Source organism: Amphiura filiformis, chromosome 4 (assembly GCF_039555335.1).
Source record: "Amphiura filiformis chromosome 4, Afil_fr2py, whole genome shotgun sequence".
In the NCBI taxonomy this organism is placed as follows: Eukaryota; Metazoa; Echinodermata; class Ophiuroidea; order Amphilepidida; family Amphiuridae; genus Amphiura; species Amphiura filiformis.
In genome coordinates this window covers 19,451,967-19,470,715 of record NC_092631.1, presented here as the reverse complement: position 1 = coordinate 19,470,715, position 18,749 = coordinate 19,451,967, and the positions used below count along the sequence as shown (strand labels likewise).

At 37.4% G+C, this 18,749-nt stretch overlaps 1 protein-coding gene across 1 annotated transcript in view; it reads right to left on the bottom strand.

Moving 5' to 3' along the window:
* The window catches only part of LOC140150029 (integrin alpha-8-like), a 99,892-nt gene that overhangs the window by 8,027 nt on the left and 73,116 nt on the right, over window positions 1-18,749 (bottom strand). Inside the window, exons 11-16 of the mRNA XM_072172034.1 lie at window positions 6,464-6,561; window positions 5,447-5,688; window positions 4,351-4,531; window positions 3,199-3,333; window positions 1,551-1,615; window positions 310-457 (exon numbers count right to left, since the gene is read on the bottom strand). Of these exons, the coding sequence (XP_072028135.1) occupies window positions 310-457; window positions 1,551-1,615; window positions 3,199-3,333; window positions 4,351-4,531; window positions 5,447-5,688; window positions 6,464-6,561 (869 nt within the window). The remainder of the gene's footprint in view (window positions 1-309; window positions 458-1,550; window positions 1,616-3,198; window positions 3,334-4,350; window positions 4,532-5,446; window positions 5,689-6,463; window positions 6,562-18,749) is intronic.

The window sequence follows — 18,749 nt, the reverse complement described above, 5'->3', positions numbered from 1 at the left end:
ATTATTCACTTTTAATATAGCATTAATGACAAAATTGGTGGCGCTATTTAGTTACTGGAAATTACTCTTTCAAGCTTTTAATACAAATAATTCCTTTTATTGTTTGATAAAATATGTTTATAAAATTTCCTTGTTGCTTGTTTCACCTATTCTAGCTGTTTTAATGATGGTATTAATCACCTACCCCTTGCAAATAAAGAAATATGATTTAGGATAAATAGCGCCATCTATAGTTTGCATTTAGTTAATAATGAAGCCAATTCTAACAACCGTGTGCGTCTTGGATATTTTATGGAGAAAGTTTCTTACCACTTGTTTCCTTTCCACTCGTACAAATTGCAGTCCATATGGAATGACAGCGGTGAATGTAGACTGAAAAGCATCCTCGCCGTCATTGCTTACCACTATGTTGAGAGTCATAGATTCGGTCCCGCCGATTACTAGTTCTGTGGTGGACCTGGAATGGATTACATAATTCATAAAACAAAATGACTTCAGTAAATAATGAAGATTTTTTATTCTGTTTTATCATTCTTAAACCGTAGACTTCTCTGCTACATGCTATGAATAAGTAAAAAGATGGGTCCGTCACTTAAAGGGGCAATGATTTAGATGCCTATTATTTTGGCACATCTGTCCTCTAATGGAAACCCTATAAGCATTTTGAACCTTTTCGAATCAGCCTTTACCCACACTTTTGCACAGAAGTTGTAAAATCGTACAAATCCCAGCTCTGCCAAATAAAACACAAGACCCCTATTTTCAAACAAAAATGCAGTGGATCAGAAATTTCTCTCATTTTTGTGGCGTTTTGCATCATTTTCATTTATGCATGTTTCATAACATGAATGTTGGTAACCTACAACAATTTGACAATTTTGGGACTATTTTATTCATGGAGTTAACACAACTCTTTGGTTATACTGGGCCATCCATATACCTTCTATGGAAGACATGACCTTAATCCTTCACATCTGGAGTGTAAATTTCAAATGAGGTTACCTGAATATACGAATGGGAGACTCCATTTTAAATCTACACCCCTGTGTGGGAGATTAAGGTTACACCTTCCACAGGGGGTGTATGGATTTCAACTGGAATAGATTCCATAGTGGCACTTCTTCTTTCCCAATAGCATTCATATATCTTAAGCTTAAACAAAATTTAAAAATAATTAAAAGGGCATTTCGTGATCCACAGCATCATCCCCCCACTTTTCTCAAAAAAAGTTGAGATTTTTATATCACTGGAAACATCTGGCTACATAATGTTTATATACAAAAAAATTTCTTGCAGATTAATTCGTTTAGCAAAGATATCGTGAAATTTGAATTTCGTTCTGGTATACCAGAACGAAATTACAACACATTGTCAATGGAGCAGTGTAATACACATAATCATGCGTAACTCGCAAACATAAAATCGGAATCAACTGAAATTTTGGGAATAAGCTTTTTTCGTGGATATCTACTGAAAAATGTCATAAAAAGAGGATGCTAGGATCACGAAAGGATGATCCTTCAACGGCAGAAGGGCGTTAATATACTTACGTTGTCGCAGTTAAAATTAAGTCTGGTATGCAGATGTTGTCTTTACAGTTGTTTAATATGTAAACCTGAGAGAAGAAATTGAAATGAATCCAGTTGGTAATTGTAAGAAATTTTACACATAAATTGTTTTTTTCAAGTTGCACGTATATAACAAGAGCTTGTTCACAGAACTTCTACTCAGAAGTTTATCACCAAGTAGACTTACCAACAAGCTAGCAACGATTGCATGGATGTACCTATTATAGTCACACTGATTATTGGTTGAGATCTGGTTAAATCTCCCCTTCAAAGAACAGAGCACTCTCACGGTTCACTTACCCAATTCCAAGTTCATCATTGGGAGAGTGGAAATCTTAATTTCATCTAAAGATGTGTGACGATGCATTATTTCAATATATTTGTATACCTCAATGTGGCACTGGGTTGAACACCCTCTTGGTGGCTGAGAGAACTCGCATGAGGGTACAAACCAAAAGTTTGAAGACATCCTAAAAGTGGTCCAGCCTGGGAATCAAACCCAGGACCTCAGGTTTACAAGACCTGTGCCTTAAGCTTTGTGATTAGGCTGGTTGAAATTCAAACCTATAAGCAGCAACTTCCCCCTTATCTCCTCCCCGCAAATAGCCCACAGTAGCTAGTGCCGTAAATGCGAGAAATGAATCTTTCGGGTTGGAATTTTTAACATTTCACACTTATGTTTCAGGGTCGGAGGGAGGAAGTTGGCCTCCTGACAAAAGTATAGAACATCACCAAACTTTTGTCGAGGTCAATTTAAACTGGTCACACAAATAAGAAAAAATTTGACTTACTCAAATTTTTGTCAAAGAAAAAATTTGACTTATTCAAACTTCTGGTTTGTTCCCTTACAAGCTCTGTCTGTGCATATATTGATAATTTTTGTGCAAATGTAAGAAGATGGTGATAACCATACTTACTTCTTGTTTATATAGTTGCTCTGAAGATGGCACTCACTAGAGTAACGAAAGCTCAGCCCTCTGAAAAGGACTTCTCTAGGTGAAAGATTAAATCCTACTCATGTTTACGAACCTAGAGTACCAAGGGAGTACAGCTTTTAAGATCTACTGAGCTCAGCAATGCTTTGCTGTCTTCGATAATGGTTCATGTACGCCAGAGTGTTCGATAGGAACAAGCAAACAGTATACGAGTTTGCTGATATCTATCAGAGCAGTCAGCAAAGTAACAGGATTATAAACGTGGTCGATGGTAAATCTATAATCAATTTCCTTTGTATTTAGTAAGTAGATAACAACCCACTCATCAACTACTCAAGTGGTCATTAAATAAGCATGTCTGGGGGCGTGTCTGCAGTCAATAGAAAGTCTGGAACTTACTCCCAACAAAATGTTTACATAAAGTGGTGTAATAATTAGGTTTCAAGGGGTTGTTACTTCAAGCATGGTCGTAAAATAGATTTGATCGATATTTGGTCAACGCATGGTATCGGAGCGGTGTGTACAATTGAGCGGAGCCTGACAGAGTTTGCTACAGGCTTTTATGGGTTTGGGTTTTGATAAAAGCCAGGTACCTCTTCGATACAATGCGTTATCGAAGACAGCAAAGCATGGCTGAGCTCAGTAGACCTTAAAAGCTGTACTCCCCAAGTAATTTCAAATCAAACCATACTTACTTGTTTACTTTCTACTTTTGGTACGTTATCATCCAATATAGGCATTAATTCTCTCGGTTCTAGTACTGTGTTTTCTTCATTCAAGCTATACACTAAATCAACAGTGATAGGTGAGAGTTTATCCCGAATATTATTCTGTAAAAAAAACATAAAAAAAATTAATGTCATCAAGATCTGAAGGAATCATTGGGGTATTGGTTAGAAGATTTGAAGAGTGATCACAAGGGATCTGACTTTCTTTTCAGGTTTTAAAGAGGGAGCCAGCCAGAGCAGTTCTTCTGGGGTAAACCACACCTGCCTGGTTATCAAATTAATCAGAGAAATGGCTATCTCTGAGGTGCTAATTGATGTTTTAACATTACTGTGTCAATTAGCACCTGTCAAATTCAGAGATAGCCTTGTCACTGATTAGTTTGATAACCAGGCAGGTTTGGTTCACCCAGAAAAACTGCTCAGTGGGGCTTCCTCTTTAAGTCTATGTTTTTAAGATAGATTTTCTTCCACCCCCCCCCCCCTATAAAAATGCAGTGGCAGTTTGAAACGCCTGCAGATATTTTTAGTGAATAGTGATGGTAAACAATTCAAACATGCCCTCTTCGCTCATTGTCGCTCTTGTGATGCACTTGTATATGTCCAAAAAATTCTTTGCACCTTTTTTGCTGCAACTTTAAAACGATGAGGCTAACAGCACTGCTGACAAGGGGATGGAAGGGGTAATGCAAATAAAATAAAAATTAAATACATTGCCATAAAAAGATGTGGAAAGTTGTATTTGTGTACATGATTCACTGCAAAATATTGCTCAAATAGCTGCTGCTTTTCATGAATGATGATTAAAAACCACCCATTAGTTAATATTTATAGCTCAACATACGCCGGTACCATATTGTCTGTAATAAACATCCGGGATTCGTGCCATTCGAGGAGGCATCCATTACAGACATTACGGTATATAGTTTGACATTTTGTCATTACAAGTTCGGTGGCAATATTGTTCCACAACGTTTTCTTCTCTGTAGCAAATTTACCAAAAAAAGAGCAGCAGAAAAAACAGCATTTGTCAAACAAAAAAAAAAAAAAAAAAAACAAGCAAAATGTTTGACTCAGATACCGCTCCCATAATGCTCCTTACCTTGACATACGCATTCAGCACTTTACACGCCTGATTATTCGGGTCAAGTTTAAAAAACAATGTTTTAGTGCTAACATCACCATCAATAAACAGCGCCTCGAGCTGCCCAGATTTCTGGTGTCCAAGGACACTGTGTATCCAATTTCAATTTTTGCTGCTGAAGTTGCTCCCTGATAAGTTAGGCATACACTGACATCAAATCTGGAATAAGGAAAAAAGCATGAATTTGAATTAGATTAAGCTCAGTGATACATGTATACAATTATGCTCTTTCAACCAGTTTTCATTTGCACTAAATCTCTTCTTCATTTAATTAATTATAGTAGAAATTTCATTTGAATGAATAATAGCTGTTTTAAAACAGCGTAACAAAAACCTACTGGAATTTGAAGAACTCTATTTGCCACCCCTCCACCAAATCATATGCCTTACTAATTATAGACAACCAGGAAACATAAATACGAGGGGCGGTCAAAAAGTTTGTACAACTCAGTATGCTCATTTGACTCATTTGGACTCATTTGAAAGCTTGTTCCTTCAAAACATTACTGCAAAGATATTAGATTTTTGCATCACTGTATATGGGCAGGACACTCTTCAGAGAAAGCCTACCTCCATGAATTCACAGGTGCTACCAGAAGTGAATACAGGGTCATCACGGTGGTGAAAACTCAAATGCAATTTAACAATGTACAGTTGCTGTAAATGGCAATGAAGTCCTTGTATTCAACAGCAACGAGATGGTTCTTAGAGTTTTCTTCCTAAGCAACAAATCGCCCTTTTGATCAAGTGGGAAGATGAGGATGTCAACAATCTGGTTACACTCTCTTTAAACTTTTGAAGTTGAAGAGGAAACCTTGCCAGAGCAATTCTTCTGGGGTGAGCCAAACCTGGCTGGTTATCAAAATTTATCAGTGACAAGGTTATCTCTGAATTTGACAGGTGCTAATTGATGTTTTAATGTTATTGCACCAATTAGCATCTGTCAAATTCAGAACTAGACCTTGTCACTGATTAATTTGATAACCAGACAGGTTTGGTTCACTCAGAAGAACTGCTCTGGCAGGGCTTCCTCTTTAAAGAACAATCCTTAAATATATTGTTAGAGGAACATACCCAGTTACCATAGTCCCATCATCTAAGGTAACAGTCTGGTTATCCAAGTTGATTCCCTCTGGATCTATAGTGAGGGCAGGAACAATAGTGATCACTGGTCGGGACCTTGCAACGATGGCCTGATCAGAGTCATACGAGCCGATGATCACATCTGGATACATGTTGTTGTCCATGTCGATGCCACCACTCACAGCAAAACCAAAGGTCTTCATGTCATAACCAAAATCAGATGGAGCTAAAACCTAGAAGATATAATAAATGTGTATTTTATATTAGGCATGCTGACATAACTGAAGATTGGGATTTTATCGCAGAAAATGGTTATGTGAGTGAATGAGCGCTGATACACTGTAAAAATCTCAGAAGCAACGGCAAATTCCCTTAAAAATCGCATTGTATTGCATTGCATTGCATTGCATTGTACAGAACCGGTTAACAATGATTTCTGAGATTAAACAAGTAAAACCTGGGGTAGTTCTTGTTTTTATCGGTCCGCCCAGATATGACAAGGTGCCTTATGCATGGACATGGATGGAGGTGAGATGGTCGAGTGGTTAAGTGTTGGGCTGTCGGCCAGGAGGATATGATTGGCGAGGGTTCGAGCCTTGGGCTTACCTTAGGTGAGAATTCACTTCCTCTCCTAAAATGTTCCTATAAGGTTGGAAATCCTGCAATTGTGTTCAGTTACTTTATAGAATGTAATTGCAGAATTTCTTCTCACCCGCATACACGCTTTAACATGCGCAGGTAAGCCGTCGGTCCCGTGTACAAGACAAGTCATTCTTGTGCACATTAAAAGTGTCAGAGCTATTCGAAAAGAGAAGCGGGACCATGCCGGTTCTAATACCTGTACTTCACCCTCTAGGTTCAACAGGACAAAATGGGTGTGATACAACGTACAAGCTGTCTACCCAGAAATCCAGTAGAACTAGAAGTAAAACTCAGGCTCCATATAACAAGATATAGCAGCCCAAATACAGTACATATAATCATTGCATCTCTCCTTAAACAACATACCTGTGACTTGATCATTCTCTGTCCTTTGGCTGTTCCACGATAAATATACACCAGTCCTGTCTGATTGACACCATCATAAGGAGCCCCAATGGCAATGTCTGAAACAATAACAAAATAATAATCTTCAATGCTCACCTTGTTCAGATATTCATCCTTTTAAGGTACAACCAATTCAAATTCTGTCAGGTTGGGGTGATTCTTACAATAATATACATTGTAAGTGATGATTGGGTTCTGTTGCAGTGTAGCTCTGTATACAACAACTGAAACTGGGGCGCATCCTCACTATGGTACCAACAAAGTTTACTTATAGGTATCATGCACTTTAAGAATAACTATAGCATCTCAAAAGATTTAGATAAGAGCTATGTTTTTAGGTTATAGGATTAGGGCTAGTTTTAGGACTAAGATTAAGAGATTATGATTAGGATTGAGGTTAGGATCAAAAGATTAGGGTTAGGGTTAAGATTATAGTTTAGGGTGGCAAATACGTCCACCATTCTATAGGCTGCTCTTTAAATTAACTATGGTTTTCAGCATAGTTCTTCAGTGGTCTGCAAATTTGGCGCAGTTTATGGCATTTTCAAAAGTGTGGTTCTGTTTTGTGATTTCCCCCATTGATTGGAACGGTAAATGTCCCCTTCATGTCCGAGGGGGCAAGATGGAACAGCCAAATCTCGTCAAAAGCAACCAATGGGAAGAAGAGATCCAGAGCAAGTGACATCATGCCTACTGACAAAATAGGGCTTAAATTACATCATATACAGGCAAATCCTTTTGTATATATTTTTCAGTTTCCTCCGTAATTGAATTGATCTTGCAAAACTTTTGGTATGAAAAGCTCAATTCAATTACGGAGGAAACTTTTGGTATGAAAAGCTCAAGTTTGGTTTTCATCTAATTAAAGATGCCAAAATTGAAATCTATATTGTAGGCAAAATGACTGTATTGTATATTCCTTCAATTTTTAAATTACCCACACTTCAACAAGTGAAAGTGTGTAAACATCGAACTTTGGAACAAAGACAAAGTTTAAAAGTTGCCAGTGTTATGTGGTTAAATGAATGCTTGGAAAGGATCGCTTGAGGCCAAACACCAGGATACCAACAATACTAATAATGAAACTACTATGTGTGCCGGTCGGGATTTGTGTTTATTTGTTGTCATGTTTAATTGTAACACTTTGGGTTGGTTAAACTGTTCACTCTTTCTTACTATAAACAGCTGATCTTGTAGTCATATGTTCCTTTCATTTCTGAAATCAAATTAAAGGGAATAGGCAGCATTATTGTTTACATGCTTGATCAAATACATCAAATATGCAAACTCCAGGAGTTCTCTTGCCCAATGACTGCACTATAAATAAAGATGAATGAACCCAAGATTTTATATCACCAAGTACATCTGACAAGTGATTTCAGGCTCCATTGATTGCAATGGTCAACTGGGGACTTTCTTGTTTCCAAACATAAATGAACGATGCATTCTATAAATATGTGCTTGCCAGTGCAATGACGACATACAATTTGTGAAAAATTCTTCAGTTTCCACCAGATCAGGGATAGCTACAAGCCTACTATAATGGTGCTCCACCCGTACACAGTTATAGTGTGGGGCGCGGCGGCACAACCCCAAAAAAGCCACACTCTAAATTAAAAAAAACCTCTTTTCAGGGCAACAATATCGAAGATCCAAATTAATAGGAAGAAAAATTATTGAAGGGAACACTATTTCAAACTGTTCAAAATAGCCCCAAAAAATAAATTTTAGGGGACGAAGTCCAATTTTTCTATGCACTCTTTTCTTGTTCTTGCATCAAAACAATATATACATTGATTTTGAAGTGATGTATGACATTGACACAATCATGTAAAACAAATGAACACAAAAATATTTTAAATAGCATATGATATATAGCGGGAATTTTCGTGGGGGTTTGATTTTTGTGCTTTTCGCAGTCGAACAGGCAGCCAAAAACGTTTAACCCCGCAAAAATATTTATTACACATAGTGCTTAATGTGAATATATTTGGAAACACGAAATAAACACCTATTAAACTATTCAAATCAATTTGTTCATAGTAAATTGACAAGTCTATTGTTCTGTTTGTGGATTGTATTGGTCAACCATAAATACATAACACAATACCACATTTTTACAAGTGAAGCACATCCCAGTGAATTATTTTTTCCCTCCCCTCAAACCATATTGTTTTCCAGTGGTTTGAATATTAATCATAAGTGGGGGTCAAATGAACATGCTAGTAAATACCTTGTACTTCCATGTAAATACATAGAGCTGCGAAAGCTGTATGATTCAGGTAAATCATGGAAGTACTTCCATGGGTAAATCAATAATTTACATTATCAATATTTAGCCTGATTTTATTTCAATATACATGCATATCAGCAGGTGGTGGATCACATGATAATTTTTATTCATTTCATCAAATCAGATTTTCAGATAACAACACTTATGAAAACCAATTTAAAACAAAATTTTAAAATATTAAAAGCATCATGCAGGGGAGGCATGAAGCTAATGATTTTTAGGCACTTTTTGAGTGTAATACTAGAATATATATTGCACAAGATTGAAAAATATTTTTGTACTGAGTGCAATATATTCTCATATAAAATAAAAATATTATTTTCAGACTGACTTGGTAAAAATAAATTTAATTTGACTGATTGTCTAACCCCAGTGGCGTGTCCAGGGGAGGGGGCTTTGGGTGCTGAAGCCCCCTGCAATTGGTTAGAAATCATGTAAAATCAGCTGTTTTTTGGCGATTTTACCCATTAAGCCCCCCGCATAACTCTGAAAGCCTCTCTCTCATATGTGACACGATCTGGTCCATGGGGGCCAAAGGAGGCATTTTTGAAAATTGAGTTACTATAATTATTACATTATACTTGCAATTGGCTTTCATTTACTGAAAACACCAAAGGCCTAGTATACTTGGTTGTGAAATTATGAAGTTTTTTGATGTCTATTTTCTTATGTATTTTATTGTTTTTTACTCCTTATTTTTACCTATATCTCAGTTTCAAATTTGCCGCCTTTGGCCCCCATGGACCAGATCGTGTCATATATTATCTGTGCATATAATTAAAAAAATATATTGTATTAAAATTTTCGCCCCAGTACTTTGAAGAAACTACGCAATAGGGCAGATTTTTAAATTTGTACACTCTTATTGTACACTATTGGGCTGATATAAATAAGTGCGGTTTTTAATAGCTTGTCTATTCAAAAGCGTTTTTGTCACCATGGGGTCTCCCTGTTGGTTTTGTTTTGGCTGGGTTTTTTCTCGATGTTCGGGGAGTAAGGCAGGTTGTATTAATTGCCCCAGCTCAAGCCATATCAGTAACGTCACCCTTGTGAGGTAGTAACTGCTGGCGGGGCTATTCCCCTTCTTGATTGGCTGCCTTACGACCTTGCCAGGCTCGGTCCAATCAGATCTCTTGTTAGTGAGCGTCTGGTACTTGGCGGTTTTTCCCTTTCCATCTCATTCACTTTTTCAGCTGGAGCGGTCAGGTTCGTTTGAAAATAAAATTTGTCTGAAGTGATCAAGTTCGCCGTTTAGAGCTGAATCAGTCGAACTTAGACTGAATTATAAACGGTCAAGTTCGTTGGACTAGCGTTGTTCTGATGGGTTGAAAGAGGGAAGTTACTGCACCGGCGAAGCAGCCGGACTCGGCGAAAAAAGGAAAATCTACAAGGAATACAGAAGATGACACATCGTGAACGGTGTTGGAAATTCCAAGATGGCCTCGGATAGCAGTAGCATGCATGTCTAGTGCCGGTGCGGTGCCTGCAGCAGCGCGGGGGCAGAGCCGATGCCTGATGTCAGGGTCGGTGTCGATGCTGCAAATGCTATGATGCTGCCTCCCACCTCAGGGGCCGCACCGGCCCTCCAGTAATCGGCGTTTCAGCCACTAGAGGCCAAGATATTCACCCGGTGAGTTTAAACAGTTTCAGTAGTTCATTAAGCCCTCCTGTAGTTACTGAAAGGTGAATTCAAATTGGCCATCAAACCGCATCAACTTAAAGTAAAGAATGAAAAAACTGGGACCATTTTGTCATAGCCCTTTCCGTAGCAAAGTTACATATTGTCGGGGATCGTCTTTTATCAAAACTATTTCAGTCATTATTTTATAATGCATTATTTAAAAACAAAAACAAAACAAAAACAAAAAACAGCATAGTCTTATGATAGCGCAGTTTGTCTCTACGTGTAGGCCAAATGGCTATCAAAATTCCTCTAAAATTCCACGTGCGATTGCTCATGAAAAATATTTAGGTCAAGTGAAGTATATGCAACATGTTTATGTAGCCTTTCCTGGACATGCCTGAGCAATCTTTTCTTTTTAAACTTCTTGTAAATATCAGGCTAAGATAAATCGCCTAGCCGACTCGACTCCCGGGGCAATTAAAAATACTGCCGGGTAAGCTAATTCATCAGGCCTCTGCCGATCGGAAAATGGGGAAATTATTGTTCAAAGACGGCATTTTGACCCGCTTGCTTTACTTTTGTAACGTGGACAAGCAAACAAAATTTATTTCCGCACTAATTTCCACTGAAATGTTATGGAGCGCGGGCTATTCCCAAAAGCATACATGCTAGACATGAGTGGACATCACCTGTTCAGACCGTGGGAATCCACCATATCAAAATAATGTTTTTAAATATTAATGAGGTCAAATCGTTTTTCATTTACCCCGAAACACGTACAGAGTATATCGCAGTGTTCATTATTGTTGGTACCGTTCAAGCACATGTTTACTCTTTAATTATTAATGAGGTCGATCTGATGACGCGATGCTTTTTCCCTGACCCCGAAACATGTGCACGCAGTGTATATCGTATGTAGAATACGACCGCATGTGTACGGCACTTATGAATTATTCAGCGCACGTGGGCTTTTCGGGCCGGCGCTGCTCGCCTGGGAGATGAGTGTCACCTACTTTGCATAGAACATTATATCAGGATTATCAGCCCGTCGAATTTTTCCCGCGCGGCCACCGCACTCGGAGGTTGCTTACAAAATTATTCATCACAAAAAACAAGATGATAATGAGATAATATTTTAGAGATAAACAGAGAAATAAATAAACAAGAGTAAAATTATTAACAATTACATAATGAGGAAATATATATATTAATAAATAAAGATATGAAAGAAAGTCAAGAAATTTACAAAAAATTAAAATAAACAAGAAGGAAAAAGAAAACATCTACATGCAATAAGAAGGGGGTGCATTCCGCCGCGCGATGACAAGAAAGGATGAAATGAACCATCTTTATGATAGAAGAAACAAATCTAAATGAAAAAAAAAAAAAATAGAAAAAAAAAAAAAAAAAAAAAAAAAAATTAAAAAAAAAAATTAAAAAAAAAAAAAAAAAAAAAAAAAAAAAATTTTTCACTTTTTCAAAAAAAAAAAAAAAAAAAGAAAGAAAAATTAAATTAAAAAATAAATAAATAAATAAATAAATAAATAAATTCAAAAAAATAAATAAATATTATAACATCAACTTAAAAAAAAAAAAAAAAAGTTAAATAAAGTAAATAGAATTAACACAGTACATATATACATGTATAGTTAACAATAAATAAAGGACAATACATTTGTAGATGGGTGAACAAATGGTTAAGATTAAAATAAATAAATCAATAAAAAGGGATTAAAGACTGGAATAACCCAAAACTCGGCTAGGTCATTCAAGACATAATTAAAGACAGGTACAAACCAAAACCAGTTAAGTTTAACAAGACACGATAATAAAAAGTAATAAGTTCAATATTAAGAACTAAATTAACAGGAGCAAAAACCCTAACTGGGTTAGTTGCATAATAATAATAAAAAGTAGTAAGATCAATATTAAGATTCAAGTCAAATTAAAATTAAATACAGGAACAAACCAAAATTGGTTTAGTTCTTAAATAAAGACAGGACAATAAAAAGCAATAAGTTCAATATTAATTAAAGACTGGAACAAACAAAAATGGGTTTCGTTCAATCGGACATTAGTCAGTTAGCTCAATTAAGGCATAATTACAGGAACAAATCAAGACTAGTTTACTTAAATAAATACAGAATAAGTTCAATATTAATGTTATTTATTTATGACAAAAACAACAACAACTTGGTTTAGCTTAATCAGGACATTAACTAAAGACAGGAACACACCAAAACTTGGTTAGTTCAATCAAGACATGCTATTAAAAAGTAATACAGTTCAATCAAGGATACTCAATACAATATTAAAAATTCATTTAATTAATTAATTTAATCAAAATTGGTGTAGTTCAATCAAATCATTTAATATGGTAATAAGAATTAAAAGTTAAATATTATAAACCAAAAAATTAGTTAAGTTCAAGCACAACATATTCAAAGACAGGAAAAACCAAAACGGGGTTAGTCAATCAACCCACGATATTAAGAAGCGTTAAGTCAATATTAAAAACTAATTTAGAAAGGATGGAAAACAAACAAACAAAACAAAAACAAATTGGTTTAGTTCAATCAAGGCAGAGTGATAGACAGGGACAAACAAGAACTGGTTTAGTTCTTAAATCAAGACAAGTTTAGAAGAAGTAATAAGTTCAGCGTTAGTATTAAATTATTTAATCAAACAGAGTTTCAATCGAGACAGAATTTTAAAGCATGAACAAACCATAACTGGTTTAGTTGAATCCAAACATAATAGAAAGTAATAAGTGCAAAATGAAAAGAATCAATTTAACTAGGCAATTGAAGACAGGAAAAAGCAAAATTGGGAGTTAATATCATAGACGTAATTAAAGACAGGAACAAAACAAAACCTGGCTTAGTTCAATCAAGACACGATAACAGAAAGTAATAAGTTCAATAGTAAGAATCACTTTAATTACCGTAAGACAGTACTGAACAAGCCAAAATTTGTGTAGTTCAATCAAGGCATAATTTTTGATAGGAACAAACCTAACTGGTTTCGTTCAATCAAGATGATAATAAAAAGTAATAAGTTAACATGCAGAATTAAATTATTTAATCAAATAGAGTTTCAATCAAAACAGAAATTTAAAAGCATGAACAAACCATAACTGGTTTAGTTCAATCAAAACATAATAGAAAGTAATAAGTGCAAAATGAAAAGGTTCAAATTAACTAGGCAATTAAAAACAGGAACAAACCAAATTAGTTGAGGTAATATAGACGCAATTAAAGACAGGAACAAAACCAAACCTGGTTTAGTTCAATCAAGACACGATAACAGAAAGTAATAAGGCAATAGTAAGAATCATTTTAATTACCGTAAGTAAGACAGTACGGAACAAGCCAAAATGTGTTTAGTTCAATCAAGGCATAAGTTATGACAGGAACAAACCTTACTCGGGTTCGTTCAATCAAGTTGATGATAAAAAGTGAGAAGTTAACATGCAGAATTAATTTAGTTAATTAAAACATGACACAGAATTCGACACCCTATACTATTAACATAAACTTAATACTCTGGCGCTGCATTTGCGAGCGGGCAAATGGTATTTCACCGAACGCAAGAAAGGGAGTTCGGTCTGATTGGCTAGCAGTCGATCGCTAGATCGCTCAGCGGTGAGCGACAAACTCAAAATGGAGCGATGTATTCAATTTGATTGAAATTAATATTCTATTATTGATGCAGATAAAGAATGTGGCATAGCATGTATTGTTTAGACTTGTGATTTTAATTTTCTAATATACGTGTTCCCTTTTAGAATTGGAATTCCCAACAGTGGTATACATTAAATGTTTATTTTGACGATCCAATTCGTTGCTTATAAAACGTAGTAAAATATACCCGCAGCAAACAGCAGACCCCGCTAATTATTCTTACATTTCCAGTTAGTGTATTTAAAATAAACCTGGGATTTACCTGACAACAAATCAAATTTTCTTGGAATAGCAATATCATACTGTTTATCAGAGTTAAGAAGGAAAATAAGAAATAAATACATACCATAGCGTAAGTTAAGTTGCAGTTGCTGCTGATATTTCTCTTTTTTCTGTTCTGTGTCCCACCTTTTATTACAACAGGTCACCAGACGTGGACGGTGGGTGATAGCCGAGTATATTAGGCAGGAGAGCGCAACCCTCCACTCCCTGGCGCTGGACAGGTTCTCATGGATGGGGCTTGGCGGCACAAGAGTCAATACATTTAGGAAAGAGTTGACAAAAAGTGAATGGAAGGTCTGCTCCACCTACGCTATAAGACACATTGGGAAAATGACATTTTCACACCCCAAGCAGGCGGTTGACCGTCAAAGGAACTTCGGCAGATTACCCCATGCGTAGGGTCGCATGACCGGTTCATTGTCACGCTATTCTGGTTCTGCAAAGTCCTTTTGACGATCAAAAGTGGTGACAACAGGGTCATTTCACAAGGCCATCACGCATCATGTCCGTTCCGGGTGAAAGGCGGTGTCCATCCTCAATAAGGTTTTCGCCAGTGTCGCGACCAGGTGAAAGTTTTGCCAGCTCTATACAAACTCTTAGTCTAGACTGGTAGTCTATAGTGGCCGTTTCATTTCATAAATAAAAATTTTACATGAGTTGCACGGTAATTATAAGGTCAGCACTTTTCGAGCCTCAGTTTGCATTTTCTCATCCCATTGTCGGCCTGCAATTTTTTGGGCGTGGTCAAAAGGCCCGGTTTCGGTTTTCATGTAAATGTAAAATGGTTTCACGGTTGGAAAGGCCGGGCTGTGCTTCTGATATAGTTACCGTTCAATTGGATAAGGTATATCAGTAATTGGTTATAAGTAGTTGGTTAAATTCAATTCAAAAGATGTGCAAAAGCGTTGTAGCAGAAGGCCAGGGCAAACATGTCAGCATTGTTGTGGGGCATTGGCTCACTTAAGGAAAACTAAAGCAAATTCTAAACCAGTCAGCAATTTCAGGGGATATCGTTCAAAAACGTTAGTCTCGTTGTGGCGGTGCATTTTTCATGTTAACATCAACTTGCAGAATGGATTGATGTTGTTTTGTCCTGTTCTTAGTCCACTTACGTTCTGGTTGGATGGCAATGAAAAGCCAAGTGAAAATGGAAGAGTGTTCGGTAAGGCATTTTCATTGAATTCAATTAAGAATAGGCACATACGCTCTTGTGCGTAGGGTAACTAAGAGCAAATGACAGGAATCAACCCAAAAGTGGTTTTGCATTTCGTTGGAAAAATAAAAAGGGTTTTGGGAACAGGATTCCAAAAATGGTTTCCGTTCAGAGTTCGCTATTGCCGGTGAAGATGGTAATTAAAAGCAGGTAGCTTTTTAAAAAAAAAGACCAACCAAAAAATGGGTTTCTGTTGTTGCGGTGACATAGTTCACTTCAACATTAATAGTTGAGCGCGAAAAAATGGTTCGCTTATTATGTTATTATTCAGTGGAAATCAAAGCGAGGTTGGAAAAAGAAAATGTGTTTTGGAAGTAACTTTTCACAAAAGGTCAGCTAAAACATGCTTGCGTTATTGGCATGGTCAAGCATGTTTATTGTGTTGACGGCAATTTAAAAGCCAGACAGCTTGGTTACAAAAATCATTCCAAATGGATGTTGTTTGGGTGACTGTGTTCACTCAATAGGCAATTCAAATGCCCACCAACCCGCCCCACATGAATTTTACAAAAAAAAAAAAAAAAAAAAAAAAAAAAAAAAAAAAAGGGGGGAAGTTGGCAAGGGTTCAGTATGGAACCCTTGGGTGGCATGTTTTTCAGGGGATCAGGGTCTGGACCGTGTCTTTTTGGTAGTTTCAATGGTCGTGTCCGGAAAATATTTGGAGGTGTGTTGCCCAAGTGGGATCCACCATCAAAATCATCAAATAATATGTCCAGAATCCGTTCCCACCTTTTTTGTTCCCTATCAATGGGTAATCTCTGTAGATAGTCCTACTTGTTCGTGCATCAGTGTGGTGCTCTGACCGTTTCAGCTAATTCCGCAGAAAATAAATGTTAATTGGGTGGTATCATAAATTGGCTGTGTGATGAGTTATTTTTCTCTCTGTGCATGTAGCCTAAGACCCTCTGAGGACAAGTGCGGTTTTTAATAGCTTGTCTATTCAAAAGTGTTTTTGTCACCATGGGGTCTCCCTGTTGGTTTTGTTTTGGCTGGGTTTTTCTCGATGTTCGGGGAGTAAGGCAGGTTGTATTAATTGCCCCAGCTCAAGCCATATCAGTAACGCCACCCTTGTGAGGTAGTAACTGCTTGGGGCTATTCCCCTTCTTGATTGGTTGCCTTACGACCTTGCCAGGCTCGGTCCAATCAGATCTCTTGTTAGTGAGCGCCTGGTACTTCAGCGGTTTTTTCCCTTTCCATCTCATTCACTTTTTCAGCTGGAGCGGTCAGGTTCGTTTGAAAATCCCGCCCAACCCACCCAGTTTTGTAGCTGGGGGAGGGTTTGGTGGGTCGTGCCCCAGACCTGTGGTGTTTGGGGATAGCTGGCCAGGGCTGTGCGCAGTCCCCGTTCCGGATGTGGGGGTGGGCTGGCAAGACATCTTGCAGCCGTGTGCTCAGCCGGGTATGGCATGTTTTTCAGGGGGATCAGGGTCTGGACCGTGTCTTTTGTGGTAGTTTCAATGGTCGTGTCCGGAAAATATTTGGAGGTGTGTTGCCCCAAGTGGGATCCACCATCAAAATCATCAAATAATATGTCCAGAATCCGTTCCCACCTTTTTGTTCCCTATCACCTTTTTGTTCCCTATCAATGGGTAATCTCTGTAGATAGTCCTACTTGTTCGTGCATCAGTGTGGTGCTCTGACCGTTTCAGCTAATTCCGCAAAAAATAAATGTTAATTGGGTGGTATCATAAATTGGCTGTGTGATGAGTTATTTTTCTCTCTGTGCATGTAGCCTAAGACCCTCTGAGGACAATAACACTATACTGCTATTAATATACTGCATGACTGAAACAAGTAACAAGCCACCTATCATAAGTTCATTTGAAATGCGAGGGGTCAATCACCCTAATGACTGACAGCTGAATGATGATTTGTTGGCAGGGGGATAGGTTAAATACTTTCCCCCTCACCTTGTGGGCTGTGTTTGTTGTAACAAGGTAATGTTTGGTTTGAATGTGTCACACCAACAAGTCTCTGGTCACACCCACTTGGTGTACTCAGTATAAATACACCTTTTGATGGCTTGAAACCGCAAGGTTTCTTGGTACACCGTGATCATGGGTAATACTTTCAATATGCAGTCATGTCATTCTTAATTTTCTTTGAACTAGAGGGATGAGTTAAGGACATGTGGTTTTGGAGCACTACTTACAATTTAGCCATTCATTGTTTCACACCTTTGATAGTATTTATGGTTATGGTTAAAGTTAGGTTAACTTATGGTTAGGTTAAGATTAACCCTAACCCTACCCGTGGTTTTTTGGCTATCGGAAGGCAAAGAAGGAACGAGAAAGGAGAGAAGATGAAGAAGAAAGTCACTTGGCTTTTGGATTGAACCTCGGACCCCTCGCATGCCACGCAGAAGATCCCCAGCGTAGAAGCTACACAGGTGACGTTGGTCCGCCAACGATTCCCTGGGTATATATGACTTGGTCTGATTGCGTCATCAAGTCCAGTGGAATGCATGCACGCAGAGTGGTTTTAATAGTGAGCTTTAGTGAGTCCTAGTTCTGTTAGGGTTAAGAAGGCATATAGGGAAAATATGCATGGTCACTAACCCTAACCCTACCCGTGGTTTTTTTTTTTTGTTAGGGAAAGAAGGAGCGAAAAAGGAGAGAAGATGAAGAAGAAAGTCACTTGGCACCCGGGATTGAACCTCGGACCCCTCGCATGCCACACAGAAGATCCCCAGCGTGTAGCTACACAGGTGACGTTGGCCCGGCCAACAATTCCCTGGGTATATATGACTTTTAATAGTGAGCTTTAGTGAGTCCTAGTTCTGTTAGGGTTAAGGATCATTGCAAACCCAATAAGGATCAATATTAAGGTTAGCAACTATTTTAAACTGTTGCTGTTTGGTAGTTCACAGCATTTTGCAAATGGTAGTGATCTTTGGCAAAAATTGCATTGATCATTTCATAGCGAGTGTGTAGAAGAATTCAAATATCACAGATATAGTTTTCTAGGTCCTGTGGTTCTTGATTTATGCTAGGCTGTAAAGAGGGCTGAAACAACAACACTTGTAAAACATATAGGCCTATAACTCATTAACAACAATAAATCAAGCACGTTTTCAAAATATAGAATTTGTAGGTGAACTATTGCAAAACATGGAAGTGTTATTTTTAAATAATATATTGATTTAAATAAGA